We start from the raw sequence: 16279 nt of genomic DNA, 5'->3' as shown, positions 1-16279 counted from the left end.
CTCACGGACGTGAAACATCCGGTTAACCGGGATTTGAACCTATTATCATGCACATCCTCTTGCCTTCATTTGTATATCGAATAAAAGGGGGATATGTCAAATCACTTGAAACGGAGATCATAAGAGTAGGTTAAAGTCTGAAATACAGTAAACTACGGTTATAACGAACACGCTTATAACGAACTGACGGATATAACGAACTAACTTTTTTGTCCCGACTACTTGCTGTAGTTATGCTGTGTATATGCTTATAACGAACTACGGTTATAACGAACTAAAATTAGTAGTCCCTTTGAGTTCGTTATAACCGTACTTTACTGTAGCTGATAATGGACTTTATATTAATAGCACAAAAGCTCCAAGAATTTGCTTGACCTTTTACAATCTCACAAAAGGAGCAGGTTCAGCTCTGTCAAAGCATTTGATTTCTTTTCGACTTTGTACACCGCTCTCCCACATGACATAATGTGGATCTTTGCTGATACTATCAAATCACTCACTTGCTTGATAAAGGTGTTAGGATCTACACCGAAACGTCGCACTAATTGTAATAAAGAAGTTGTTTATCCATAGAACTCGTCTTACTTCATCTCAATTCACAGTTGAAAAAGGACATTTTCACGGGACCATATATGGTCCCGTGGCACTAAGAGGGTGTGAAAAGTAAGGGACCATATATGGACCCGTGGCACCAAGAGGCTGACAATCACCAGGATGCTGTCACTATTTGCTGTGATTCATGAACACATGCCCATTATGTAATCGGAGGTTTCTTTTGATTCTGAAATGATTTCTCGCTTCTTCTTTTTTATAACAAAAACAGCACAACCCCAAGTCTATATTCATATACACCTCTGAATCTAAGTTGCTGAGGAATATCTCCACGTGTCTGTCTCTATGTGGGTGTGTCATCTGTTACCCTATAGTTCCCCATGGTCTCAAGGCCAGCATTGACTTTTAAAAACAATATTAACACACGGGGATACCCGGGACATGAAACATATATTGACATTTATTATTGAATATTTCAAATACACTAACAAACGTCATGCTTTATTCCGATATCGATGGAACGCTTGATCCGTCCAAATGGGAATTCATACATTCAGTGAGTGAGTTAGTATGGTGTTACGCCGCTTTCAGCAATATTCCGTCAGGGGACACCAGAAATGGGCTTCACACATTGTACCAATGTGAGGACTCGAACTCGAGTCTTCGGCGTGAAGAGCAAACGCTTTAACCACTAGGTGAGGCGGTCAGGTAGCCTAGCGGTTAAAGCGTTCGCCGAAGACCCGGGTGCGATTCCCGACATGAGTACAATGTGTGAAGTCCATTTCTGGTGTCCCCCGCCGTGATATTGCTGGAATATTGCTAAAAGCGGCGTAAAATCATACTCACTCATTTGACCACAAGTTGACCCCACCGCCCCTGTATATATTCAGTTAGTTGTGCACAATCTGTTGCACAGCCCATAGTGTAAAACTGAAAGGCGGGCATTCTGTTGAGTCTTTGTGACTGGGTGGCGTCAATGTTTCAACTGTCGATATGGTGGTGATTGTTTGGCCACGTCGAGAAGTGAGATGTATTGTAAGGACCTTGGGGCATAGCAGTCATGGCGCAAGAGTAAGTGAGTAAGTTGGGTTTAACGCCGCTTTTAACAATATTCCAGTTATATCGCGGCGTGTCAGCTAAATGTGGGAGGAAAGCCCGAAGTGATGCAGGTCTCAGACGTTTACCACTTCGTTGAAACCCACGAGCACGGGTATGGTGCTGACAAACCTAGAAACATAATCGGGGCGAACCGGGATTCGAACCCACAATCAAAGGTTTCTGGCGTAGCCAAGGCACACAACTCTGCACAGCGAATCGCGGCGCCTACGACAACTGGGCCACCTGTGCCCCCCTCATAACGCAAGAAAACCCAAGTGATAACATTGCGTGATAACAACGTTTGTTTGTTTGTTTGTTTGTTGTTTATGTCACACTCAGGAATATTACAGCTATATGACGTCGCTCTGAAAATAATCGAGTCTGGACCAGACAATCTAGTTATTGACATCATGAGCATCGACCTACGCAATTGGAATACGATGACATGCATCAGCCAAGTCAGCGAGCCTGACCACCCAATCCCGTTAGTCTCCTTTCACGACAAGTATGGGTTTGTATAGGGCTGTCCGTAATCATATTTAACGTGGCTTGATACTTATTGATACGGATACTGCTAAATAAACCTTAGAAATGTCATTGTGAACACCGCATGTTGGTGGCAGTTGGCGTTCCGCGTACAAGGGAAGAATCAATGTCCACAGAACAGAGGCGTGCGTTCAAGTATGGAGCTTAAAGGGATACGCTCAATGTTTGAAAGTCTTGAAATATGGATAAGTATTTTCTTCGCGGATTCAAAATTTGCTTATTATGGACTATAATTTCGACTGGTCAGACTTGTGATCGGCGCAATTCTCGCTGTGCGAAGCGACACCTACCGGAGGATCGAAGAATGAGAAGCCGAATATCATGACAATGGTATACAATAAAAGGCTGCAGCGAACCTGACATGCGTTGTGTTGTTGATTAATGCATGTTCGATTTGAAAGGGTGGAGATATCTATCAACATCATACAATAAAAAACTAGGTAAACGAACATGTGATGCCAAACTTGATCAATAGATATGTGAAATTCAGATAAATTACCACTAATTATCACATGATTACTTACTACTTAAATTGTATTTTCTGTTCTGCTAAGCATTGTTTTATATGCAGAAATAAAGCGCCGTTATATAGCTGGGATATTGCTGAGTGCGGCGTTAAACAACAAACCAACCAACGTAAACTAAACCGGAAATAGCAATCAGCTGTATACACATTTTCTACCAACCTACTATTGATTCGGTTAAAAAATACACAATAAATATAACTTATAACTGACGCAGATGTATTTGCAAGAAAGAAGGTTATAGTAAGCATCATCCACTCAAATGCTAGGATTAAGGGGATAAAGACAATGGGATATTGCTGAGTGCGGCGTTAAACAACAAACCAACCAACGTAAACTAAACCGGAAATAGCAATCAGCTGTATACACATTTTCTACCAACCTACTATTGATTCGGTTAAAAAATACACAATAAATATAACTTATAACTGACGCAGATGTATTTGCAAGAAAGAAGGTTATAGTAAGCATCATCCACTCAAATGCTAGGATTAAGGGGATAAAGACAATGTCAACGATGTTTTCCAGTTGGCCTCTCGCAGGACCGAAGCCCAGTTTGTTGGGTCGCTGGTGCTAATTGGCTTCTGGCGTTTACCGGGCTAATTTAAAAGGCGCTGGCGAGAAAACTGAAAGTTGGAATGTTGTTTCCCCCTAAATCGTTGCCGTGGCTATCCTGGTCTACACGTAGCCTTCAACTGACCCACGAACAAACCCTCCTACCCTGATACTGTTTGTTTAAACAAATAAGTTTGTTTAGCAATAGAAACACGTTGAAACACGTTGATATCATTAAAAATGAAATGCAGAGATTATTCTCATTAACTCGAATTGCTGAAATAAAGTCGATCGAAAATATGCTCACCGTCAAAAGAAACGCGAATCATAGAAACATATAGTGATCATTATGTATGAACGTTAAGAAGAGATGTTTCCAGTGTATACCACGTAATGACAACACTAACTATCAGTCAAGTGTTACCAAGGTGTCTTTATTGTTATCACGATATGCTGCACGTGATTTCCAAACTTTACACACTAATCATGCACGAGACAAATGGTCTATCTCGAGCTATGACGTCACATGTGATGCGTTCATGAGCATCGGTTCATACAACATACCAGTATGTTCGTTTGTACATCAAACCAATCTAATATCTCTTGAATATGAGTAGTATATATAGAGTCATATATAAACCAACATTTATGGTATTCGCGTTTCTTTTGTCGATGAGTATATATCGAGACACTCGTCGTTCGAAACAATCAGAATGTCGACTCTATAGCTGCATCACATGACCAGTTCGTGACGTTCGAACAAACGTAGTTTCACTGTTTGGACGATATGTGCATTACTTTATCGTTTGTTGGGGGTAGAATAGCACTTCAGCAATTAACCCATGCTTGCCGTAAAAATGCTTGTCGTAAGAGGCGACTTACGGGATCGGGTGGTCAGGCTCACTGACTTGGTTGATGCATGTCATCGTATCCCAATTGGATGAATCGATGCTCATGACGTCAATTACTGGATTGTCGATTATTTACAGACCGGCGTCATATAGCTGGAATATTGCTGAGTGCAGCTTGAAACAACAAACAAATTATCGTTTGTTGAATTCAGTTGATTAAGTATTCAAGCTACCATGACCATACATATCAAGTTCTCTTAGTTTGTATTTGGCTCCAGGTATTTCCGCTAGAGCTCGGCCACAGCTGTCATGTGGGTTACAGGAAACGTCAATCAAAATCGCGGGTCGTGTTGGATGACTGATAGTATCGACTTGAATGTCGAATTCGGCTTCAGATGAATATGCCTATCAACTTGAATTTCGTTTTCTCTTACAGATAAGACCGCCTCCGTAGTCTAGTGGACAGCGCGTCTGTCTGGAGAGCTGGAGATCGGGGTTCCCTAGCCGCGTCATACAAAAGACGCCAAAAGATTTACTTTTAGTAGCCTCATGGTATCTCAATGGGCTTGCACTATATAATCGACATTAGCCCGGTCTAGTACAAGATAAGACACACAAGACGGAAGGATGGATGCCCAGGTGATGCTCTGTGGTGTGGTGTGGTGTGGTATATACTCTAGACTCCAACTTGAACGACTATGGCTATGTGTATGTGAACAAAATATACGAGAACAATAGTTCCATGAAAAATACATTTATTGGTGTAGATAGTTTAATGTATAAATATCAAAAATACCTTTGTGTATTTGACCTCATATCGTTACAGTCACCCAAAGTTGGAACCAGTACGAACAGTGTCAAATATTGACTGACAAGTAACAGGCATTATCGGGCCCAGGTGAGACATTGACTCGCCCACAGGCTGATACACAGGAACCAGGATATGTAGGCTTCAAAACCAAAAGCCTAGCATAACCCCCTCCTCCCACTCACTCAAACCCCCACCCCCGCCATATCGCCATGTGGGTATCAGACATCTGAGACCTGCATCACAGTGGTTTTTCCTCCCACATATATCTGACTCACATATATGCCCCCCCCCAAAAAAAAAACGCCAACGCAACTGTCGCTATAAAAGCGTTTGTGAATATGTATAAACTTGGAGGGGGAAAATTGAAAGACATTGCATTGCTCTGACTTATCCCAAGATCGCGTTAATTCACGCACTTTCAACAAAAAAACAAACGACACACAACCATACGACAACCATACACCAATCATCGCTAGAAGTCAACGCCTCTCGGGAATTGTATATAAATATTAACATGAAGTGTACTATTAAACTGCAAAATCCTTATTCAATAAAATAAAATATATAAATATATATGAATTTAATATATGTATTTTATATAAACATGAAGAAAAAGTCACTTCAAAAGTAAATATCACAGTTCAGCCAAACACACCCTGAGATGTTTGATTAGCTGTCAATCATAAGATCCGACTGGAGCTTGAAGTCCACGTGCCTCTCCTTCAACATGGGTGTGAACTTCTCCCTCAGATAGCTAAGCTCCGCCCATTCCGTGTCTGTCAAGCCGCACACCGTCACGTGCAGAACTTGGAGAACTGAAGTAAAACATAATTTGATTGGTTCATACGATATGTAAACTCTGCCATCTTTGTCTATCCTCAAAACGTCCTTCGTCACCAGTCGTCCTTTTCCGTAACCCTTCGGTTTGTCCCGAAATGACACGAGTGGTTACGCATAATGTTTTAATGCCACTTTTTACAGAATTACTGTTCATTCGTCCCATGTCAGCTTTGTAATTAGTGTTTAAGGTCGCCTTTGACAGGATTTCAGTTATACCACGGCGTGTTAGGTTGGTGTGGGGGGAAAGTCCAAAGTGATGCTAGGCGTGGAGGTTTACCACGAACACGGGTATGGTGCCGACAAATCGAGAAACATAATCAGAACACTCTTGGACTCGAACATAAGACTTTAGGATACAAGTTAGTTTCGTTATTTTTGGGGATAACATACCAGCCTAGCAAGGCGTTGATTGTGGCATGAATTGGGTAATGTTGTAAAGCAAAACACGAACTACACCCACACAATAGCGTCTCTAAGAGAGCAACCATTTGATGCGATATTCTAGGGAGGGGGTGTTGATGGGATTAAATAAAAAATAAATTGTCACAGAAACTGCTTGAAATAAAACATAATGCTTTAGACAGTTGGAAAAACAAGGCGTTTTTGAAAGGCTTCTTGTTTTATTCATCTGCAGCTAAAAATATATCTAGTCTCCGAGCAATATTGCTGCTTGCGGCGCTTATAAGGGCAAACGAACCACTGTGAAGCTTAATTCCTGTTCAATGGCATTACGACTCACTCACCCAATCACCCGCGAACGAACGAACGACTTACAGATCTTATTCTCCTGTATCATCTCACAAATGGCCTCGATCGTAAACACGTGCAGCACTGCGTTGATGGTGAGTTCGTGTAGGCACGTGCATCGCGACAGCATGCGCACGAGGATGTCATCCACATACTCCTGGTTGTTGTCAAGTTCCAGTGAAAGGCTCTCTGTAAACAGTGAAAGGCTCTCATTAAACAATGAAACGCTCTCATTAAACGAAAGGCTCTCAGTAAACAGTGAAAGGCTCCCTGTAAACAGTGAAAGGCTCTCATTAAACAGGGAAAGATTCTCTGTAAACAGTGAAAGGCTCTCATTAAACAGTTAAAGGCTCTCTGTAAACAGTGAAAGGCTCTCTGTAACAGTGAAAGACTCTCTGTAAACAGTGAAAGGCTCTCATTAAACAATGAAATGCTCTCATTAACAACGAAAGGCTCTCAGTAAGCAGTGAAAGGCTCCCTGTAAACAGTAAAGGCTCTCATTAAACAGTTAATGGCTGTCCGTAAACAGGGAAAGACTCTCTGGAAACAGTGAAAGGCAAGAGTGAACCTGCAAGAGGTTGCTGGGGACATATTCTAACCCAGGGCTACACGGAACCTGCAAGATGGTTCTGGGGACATATTCTAACCCGGGGCTACACGGAACCTGCAAGACGGTCCTGGGGACATATTCTAACCCAGGGCTACCCGGAACCTGCAAGTGGGTGCTGGGGACATATTCTAACCCAGGGCTATACGGGAACCTGCAAGAGAGTGCTGGGGACATATCTAACCCTTGGCTACACGGAACCTGCAAGAGGGTCCTGGGGACATATTCTAACCCAGGGCTACATGGAGAACCTTTATCATAGCAAGGTGTATAAAGAAACAATTGAATTTACACGGCGGGCTGAAATGATTATAAAAACATATTTTTGTAGCATTCTCTAAAATTTGATTCCAGATAACAAATAATATCGACAAGTCGGAATCATAATACAGTTAAACTTAAATATTAAAACACAAATATAAACGTTGCTCGTCACTCCTATGCAAGCAGTGTGTAACTGGTCTTATTTCGGACTCACGGGTGTCAACTGCTTCCACAGCTGGTTTTGTGCAGCCATAAACAATGTCTACAACTGGAAAGTTTGTTTTTGGCGATACAAAATATGACAAATTGCCCTGTTAGTGTACAATGTCGTTGACACCAATTGCACTTCACAAACACACTTCATATTGTCCCCTAGCTATTTGTTTTCATTCCAAATCGGGGACCAATGAAAGTTTGAGTTTACTGTCGTCCAATCGAAACCTACGAGAAATCGACCACCGCCTGCCCGTCTACTCGTATAGGTAGACAGGAGCCTAGTCAGTCTCAGATGTTTTTACAGACTTACGAAGCGTCTTCTTGTGGTGAACTCCGAGGTAGTTGAGGGTTTCCGACAGATTCCAGTCAGTGTCATCATCATAACCGCTCCACATGTGCATGTCCTGCAAGGGCATTTCGGGTACGAGGATAGGGATGACTTCAGAGGACATTCCGATACTCTCGAACCAGACTTCGACTGTCAAATCTGGGCACGAGGTCTTCAACAGTTTCCACGTCCTTCCAGAAATTCGATGGAAATGTGGGTCTGGCTTGTAAACCTGTAAAAGAAGAACACAGACGTGGAACACTAACATTCAACGCCTTTTCAAGGCTTTTCAAGGCTTAATAAGGCTTTCAACTGTCATTTTCAAGACTTTTCAATAGGTTATTACCCTTAGTCTGTCAATTAAAAACATACTAAAAAGCAGTATGAACATCACAAATTTTCAAATAAGTTTTATTTTTACAACCAATTAAAGTGATAAATAAAGTCTGGCATTAATTAATAAGTAGATGTCATTTTGTACAAGTTAAAGGCTTTCAAGCTATTTTTTGTGATTTTCAAGGTCTTTTAAGCTTGACACTTAAACTTGAGGCTTTTCAAGTGGGACCTTAAATTCACGGCCTTTTCAAACCTGTATGAACCTTGAATATCGAGTGGCACGGGACATTTACTTAGGTGAATAATAATTGAATCAAAACACTGAATGGAGGATCGGCGTAAATATAATATTTATGTTTTTGCTGAAAGTTATTGCTGCGTAAAATGACGCGCAGTTTCACTTGGTGACAGTTTTCGCGTGGGAGGCTTATCTTGTTTTATATGAAGACCTCTTGAATAACAAAATCATTGTCAGTAAAGGGAGACGTGTATGTGAACACTCCATGCATTACCGTGTGTTTCTACAATGTACGTGACACCCTTTTTAAAACAGACAATAGTATATAACAAATTATGTGTCAATGGGGAAATTATACATTTTTACATGCCGTTGTGTGTGCATAAGCTCCTCTATAAGTGATCTATCATCTCTCCACATAATGTCATTGAATAAGCCCAGCGATATTGATAGTTTTCCATATGTATATTTTTTCAATATATATTTTCTTTTTCAGTATCAACTTGATTCAAGTTTAAACATGGATAATAAATGGAAACTAATGTGCATATTTTATTTTTTTAATTTGGTAGTTTATGGAAACGAATACATTTTATTAGGTATATATTTATTGACATTGCACAGAATCTAAACGTCGCCGGCCTGAACACTATCTATCTACCTTGTGATTTCTTTTGCAATAAGAAAATTAGATTTTAGAATGACAAGGATACGAGGATGTGCGAGCTGTGAGCTGGGTCAAAGGGCTTGTACCCCTTCTAATGCATGTTCAACATGGGAACCGAAGACACGAAGCCTGCTAACAGACGCTCCTGTCAGAGTAATGTTTATGTGATTGTTTTCACGTTTTCAGTTGTATTTAATTTTCTTACAAAACGTCGAGTGAGCAGGATGAAGTAGTTTCATGTCAAATTTTGGCTACAGGAAACTCGTGAATTTGAACCCAAGCATCTTCACTCACTACACTTTCTCAGTAATGATTCAAAAGTTGACCCGTGGAGATCCCGGTTAGGATGATATTCAGCAAACCATGCTTGCCGTAAGAGGCGACTAACGGGATCAGGTGGTAAGGCTCGGTGATTTGGTTGATGCATGTCATCGTATCCCACTTGCGTGGATCGATGCTCATGATGTCAAACACTGGATTGTCTGGTCAAGACTTAATGCATGTTTGGTGTAAATATACACACATGAGTAAACGCCTTCACATTCACTCACGTTTGTATATTTACACACGTATGCAAATATACACTCATATGTAAACAGGTGCATGTGAACGGCGTACTGGGCACATAGTTTAACAGTGTGGACGTAAGTCAATCGGTTAGCTGTCACGATAATAATAATAATAATAATCACGAGTCCGCGTCCGACGGATTCTCAATAAAACTGGTTGCTTGTCTTTGAGTCATGTGACCTTTGTTGAGATCGTCTGCACGAGAACTTGTGGTAGTATCCTAAAGGTTCTCCGGAAAAGGACTTTATTCCTATTCATTGACTGATCACGTGGTCAAAGGAGCCTCGATTTGTTGTTTCGAGCCAGGATCCGCTGACTGTCATAGTGAGTCAAAGATTCGCCCCCTTATGATATATTCACTGCGTACACGATATAACGTACTAGCTTACGGTGTGTAAATAATTTCATATGTTCTGAAGCGGTGGGGTAGCCTGGTAGACCAAGGTTCGAATCCCGACATGGGTACAATGTGTGAAGCCCATTCTGGTGTGCCACGCCGTGATATTGCGGGAATATTGCTTAAAGCGGCGTAAAACCATACTCACTCACTCTTATGTTCTCAAATATTATGTACAATGTAATGATGCAAAAAGATATATAGGTGTTCTAACCTTATGCGACTAGAATTAAATGCTTTCGTAATTAAATGTAATGTTTAATTACATTTAATTACGAAAGCATTTAATTAATATGTTCTCAAATATTATGTACAATGTAATGATGCAAAAAGATATATAGGTGTTGTAACCTTATGCGACTAGAAATAAATGCTTTCGTAATTAAATGTTTAATTACCAAAATAGATACAAAATACAACCTGTTCGCTGAAATGTGACTCCGACGAATGTCACCGATGAGGTCGTCGCACGCCTAAATGGAACTTCTATTTTCGAGTACTTTTTCGATGTCGATGTCCAATTTTCGACGTTTATGCACCGCTTTGATATTCAGTTTCAAGGTTTTATAATATCAAACCATGCAAATGCAAGCGGGATAATTTTTTCTGCTTATTTTAAGCTATTCGGTCTATTTTCCAAACAGTGATGCTGTCGCGTGCGGCTTTATCAATAGCGTCAAACAAACATGGCGGATAGGTGTCCGGTCTAATGTATACCAAAAATCGAATACCCAAAGAAAAAACACATACTCAAAGAGAATGATTTCGTGTGAGTTGGTATCCGGTGCAAGTGTACCCTCATTGCTTCTGAAAAAATATCTTGAGCGCTCAACGGCTGCTACAAGCCGGCAAACTTACCTTCGCTCGTCGACTTACCTTTATGAGAATGCGCGTGAGTTTTCCCGCCAGATTTTTGTTAAGAATGTGCAAAATGTCCTCGGAGAGACAGCTGTAGTTGATGGACAGGTCCTGAAGCGCCGTGAAGGTGCCCATAGTGTGTTTGAACCGCTTCACCTGATATATAGCTAGCCGCGTGTGGAAGAAATCTTCAATTCCAAGAGTTTTCAAAACATGACCGGAAGAATTACCCAGGCTCTCCAGCAACTTGCAACCATTCGTCAAAGAACACTGCGCGGAGCTCATGTCAAACTCTTCTATGTGACGTTGCGATCGGAAAAATCGGCAGAGACTCTCTACTACCTTTTCTCGAAGATGATCAAATTTCCAAAATCGGTCAAGTTCCAACCTTTCCAAATCAAACGATACGAGGCGACAATCTTGAATTTTCTGTAGAAAACTGTCGATATTCTTCTGTACGACTTTGGACGTATGGTTAGACGGATGGTTACAGTAAAGGATCAAATGCCGTAAGTATTTCCCATGCTGGTCGGCAAAGCTGCATGCCCTTACTCCACTGATAACCGCGCGGTATCCCCCAAGCTCCACGCTGCGATGCCTCCATAAACACGGTGCATGAAATGCACGGAGCCAGCTGCGGCACACAAGCGCCATATTCGCCCTGTCCTGGTCATGTAAGTGACAATATATTTCTATCAACGCCGTGTCCGGGAGATAAACCCAGGTCGAGGATTCCATTGTGCCCCACAGTGACGATGTAATCCACCTTTTGACGTTCCTAAGCCATTGCAGATCCATCGGCAGTCCCCACAACATGAAGTCCACAATGCCGTTACGTCATACGTTCTTTCTATGACGTCATGACATTATGACGTCACAATATCGGTCGCATGGATGGAAACCAACCCGTTGATTGTTGATTTGCTTAGCAACATTCTGAGTTTCATAATGTTGGAAAACCATATGCGGCTCCGGACAGTTGTCCCCCTGTTGTTATAGAAACGTCCCTTTCGCACTTTTGATCAACATTGCTCCCGCATGATCCGCCCTGCAGATCTTATACACGGCAACAGAGAGTTGCTTTCTGTGATATGTCAGTGTAGATTGTACACATTTGCATAGTACAATAAAGCGGGGTCAGGTACAACCGGACAAAGGACAGAACAAAATCATATTCTTTATTTCTCGCAAAGACAATCGTTACAGCTATAAAAAATACGGCAGGAAAAAAAAACGAAAGCAGGGACCGGGCATCAAGTTTTTGCATTCGTATATTGACCATGGAAATACTATGATAATTATTTACGTCAACACGGGGATATCGCTTTCTAAACTAGGCCGTCAACTGGCTTTGCATACCGCTCAGTGCCACACTGTGATGACGTCGCGGTTTGAAAAACGTATACATGGTATAAAAACGTTTTTATTTCTACACACACAGTTGTAGAGTTCTACATGAGTTGATTGTCTGTCACTCAAACAGTATGTTAAATCAGAAAATCCAAACGGCATATGCACTGCCTGGCCATCGATGAAAGTGCCCGAATTCTAAGTTTGCTATGTATTTCATGTTAACTGTCCCAACACTGAAACACCCGAATGCGGCCAGTTAAGTCTAGCAAGCGCCCTAGCTTGTTGAAATCTAGATCTCAAACAATGCATATCACCGTAGAGTCAGATCCTCACGATGATAAACACTACATTTATGTCAAAGTATACATTCACTGAGAATTGTCCGTGAGTTTAATTTACCGATAAAAAAAACCTTTGAAAATTGACGAAAGTGGTCGTGATCATGCGCAGACTGTTTTAAAGATTATGACAGTTTGGATTTTATATCTTGATGAAAGCCCGCTTACGCCCATATAGACTTCAAGGTCCTTGCTCTTTCATCGGTGATAAAAACATATTATTTTTTCATAAATGCGACTTTAGAATTTTAATGACACTTGATATATACATGTAAATATTAAAACATACGTTTATTTCAAGCAAAATCTACCATTTCATCTCATTCTACAAAAGGAAAAGTTTGAGCAGATAATGATCGTAGATCAATTAAACTAATGGAATTATTTGTCATATTTATGTGTAATTACTATTACTATATTTGATTATCAATTCAACCATTCGAGATTCTAATGTGTATGGCTAAAATATCAAAAATGCTGTTTCAACTTGGACCCATTATGACAGCTTTCTCCATTCCCTTACTCAACTATTTCCACGTTATTGATTTGGAATATCACGCATGAAAAGCACATTTCAACATAATTGTTGTAACTGTTAATCCTTCACCTACATGTACTATATGTACTACAATTGTGTCATGTAATCTACCTGTATCAGGAACAATACGCAGGACAAAATTCATTGTTAAATATACCTACCTACTCCTTACTTAAACAATTAGGGCTGCAACGATACAGGAAGGCCACGATACGATACGCATCTCGATATTCTGGTCATGATACGATACGTATCTCGATACGCTATGATACAAAAACAAGACTTAAAGCATGTCAAGATTGAACCTTTCGTGATTTTGGAACAGACATTATTTTATAATAACAAGACTACTGAAGCTGTTAAGCTTTACAGTGGAACTTTCTCTAACTTTCCTTAAAAACAAGTTCAAACACCAGAAAATAATTCATGTACTTCACCAGTGATACAACTTCAAAAAAAATTTATGCAGTCGAAAAAATTATATCTGAAATTATTTGTTTTATCAGGAATAATATATTACAATATCGTGTTATTTGTTTATCAGGAATAATATATTCCAATATCGTGTTACCTTAGTTGCAGCTTTTACTATATATGTATTTAGAATTATAAAAACCACAAGCGTAGCAATTTGGTACTGGCGATTGCTGTTGCAGGATATTTTACGTATGGAACAATTTGACCAGTCACCGTAGGGACTCCCCGCGCGACAGGTATTGCGATTGCGAAAATGTTATGTTGACATATATTAGCCAAATTGCCACAAATATGACTTTTAACGAGTCAAAGTATGGCATTTTTAATATATCTATCCATTCTTTAGCAACTAAAGTTCGTTTCAATGCGTCAAAAGCGGTAATCTGACCGTGGTTGCTGTATCTCTTCACACACGATTTCACCTAACTTAATGAAAACAATATTAAATGAAATTTTGAATAAAATTAATAAAATATATTACAAACACATGTCCAGATATACAATGAACACGTTTTAATAACAAGATAGTATAATGATGGGATTGAATTGCGTACTTCAGTTCGGTTTTGCTGACTGGTTTTTCCGGTGTTATGTGCTTGCGGTGATCAGCTGATAATGTTTTTTGTGATGGAGAAAAACATCTGTCAGTGTAAAACCTGCAGCTGAGCATATTAAAAATGTTAGTACGTTTTGGGGAGCTTTTTTGCGTTACCGCGCTATAACCAAGTTAGCCGTTTATTGAAAGGCACAATAACGAGGAAACGCTGTTCTTGAGATTTGCCTTCCGTATCGTGGCGCATCGATAAATGGGCCCACGTTTATCGTATCGTGGGTCAAGTATCGCGATGCATCGGAATATCGGTGTATCGTTTCACCCTCATAAACAATATGTTTCAATCAGCCTAACCGCCCGTTGTACTGACCGACAAAACCTCAATATTCTGCTGCGTGTTACTTCAGCACGTACAGAAGGTAACTATTCTGGTCCCGCCTCTGTCTAACTAGTGTTATAATAGTCTTTGATATCAAAGACATTTGGGTGAGATCCTTTAATGAACTACTGACCTTAGCATGCACGCATGCACGCACGCACGCAAACATGTAAATGCCTTCAAATCAATGACATCATTTTTGCATTTGTAATATGGCTGCTGTGGCATATTTCTATATGTAATACTAGACGTTTTTATGCTGACTCCAGGACATTTACCAAGTCCACTATTTTATCCAAGTTTATATAATTATACCAAATTCAATATGATATTAACAATGTTTTTAAGTGTTATTTTAACTGAGTTTCTTTGATTATTACAATAGAAAAAAACTTATTTTGAATTCCACTGGACCTTAACCGTTTTTGTTTCGAAGACGATCATTTTTCAAAACACACAAACGTAAATCAATAATGTTAGTCAATCTTTCATGATTTTTGCACAATGCCAACATTTATTGCGGCATATTGCAGCATATTGGACACTTACTGTCGTATAACAATGGCTGACACGCGCAGTTTATACTGGTTTATTGACGTGTACATGAATGTTGCGTTCCGACCCAGAACAAGCCGTGGCGTTACACTATATTCCAGCAATTAACTGTTACACAAATAGTGCCAAACCAATGTAAAAGGATCAAAATCACTGTTAGTTACAGAAACTTAAGTCATTATTGTGAGTCTAATATAGAGATACGGATGCGGGTAACACACAGCCTGAAATGATGGGTATGTCTGGTCGTCTCCAAATATTGTCCTACATTGGATGAGTCCGTGTTCCGGCAATAGAACTCTTTGAAATTAATCAGACCATCTGAGTGAGTGAGTGAGTGAGTATGGTTTTACGCCGCTTTTAGAAATATTCCAGCAATATCACGGCGAAGGACACCAGAAATGGGCTTCACACATTGTACCCATGTCGGGAATCGAACCCGGGTCTTCGGCGTGACGAGCGAACGCTTTAACCACTAGGCTACCCGACCGCCCCTCAGACCATCTGAAGCTCCCCCTGTGCAATAGTCAGTCTCAAACATCTAAAATTCTGATACAATTATCGCAAAACGTCGGCTTATAATTGACTGGTAAAAGCTGATAACAGGATCACATGAGCATGCAGCCTTCGAAATTCACGTTAGTCCGCTGGCCCGAGACCACTATATTTTGCCGAGGACAAGTAAAATTTCAATGGTAATAGTTCACCAGTAGCATTTGAGGGAAATAATTCTGAACTAGTTCTCATGGCATCGATTTTGCTACAGATTGGAAATGAATATAAAAGACAGAAAATGAAGACTTAGTGAACATTCATTTTTGTCTTATTCAAGCAGGAATGGCGACAAACTGTCTTTTAGGCGGGCGGAAGACCCGGGTTCGATTCCCGACATGGGTACAATGTGTGAAGCCCATTTATGGTGTCCCCCGCCGTGATATTGCTGGAATATTGCTAAAAGCGGCGTAAAACCATATTCACTCACTCAATAAATCTTTTAGGCACGAATTTCTAAGACTGACATGTGACTCTGATTTCCCCACAGCCATTCGTTAAACAGAATCGTCAGAATCGTGCACACCCG

The 16279-nt window shown here is 40.4% G+C and overlaps 1 protein-coding gene across 1 annotated transcript; it reads right to left on the bottom strand.

Annotated features, from left to right (window-relative positions):
• Positions 1–4864: 4864 nt before the first annotated feature.
• On the bottom strand, positions 4865–12175 carry LOC124132019 (F-box only protein 39-like). Its single transcript, XM_046495594.2, has 4 exons — positions 11024–12175; positions 7922–8171; positions 6552–6713; positions 4865–5752 (listed from the first exon to the last, which is right to left on the bottom strand). Exons 1-4 carry the CDS (start codon positions 11819–11821, stop codon positions 5607–5609), a joined length of 1356 nt encoding a protein of 451 aa, XP_046351550.1. The 5' UTR covers positions 11822–12175; the 3' UTR covers positions 4865–5606.
• Positions 12176–16279: the final 4104 nt, after the last annotated feature.

Source organism: Haliotis rufescens, unplaced genomic scaffold (genome assembly GCF_023055435.1).
Source record: "Haliotis rufescens isolate VD_foot unplaced genomic scaffold, xgHalRufe1.0.p SCAF_15, whole genome shotgun sequence".
NCBI classification, from domain to species: domain Eukaryota; kingdom Metazoa; phylum Mollusca; class Gastropoda; order Lepetellida; family Haliotidae; genus Haliotis; species Haliotis rufescens.
Note: the sequence above shows the minus strand (reverse complement) of the source record. Positions and strands in the feature narration are given on the sequence as shown.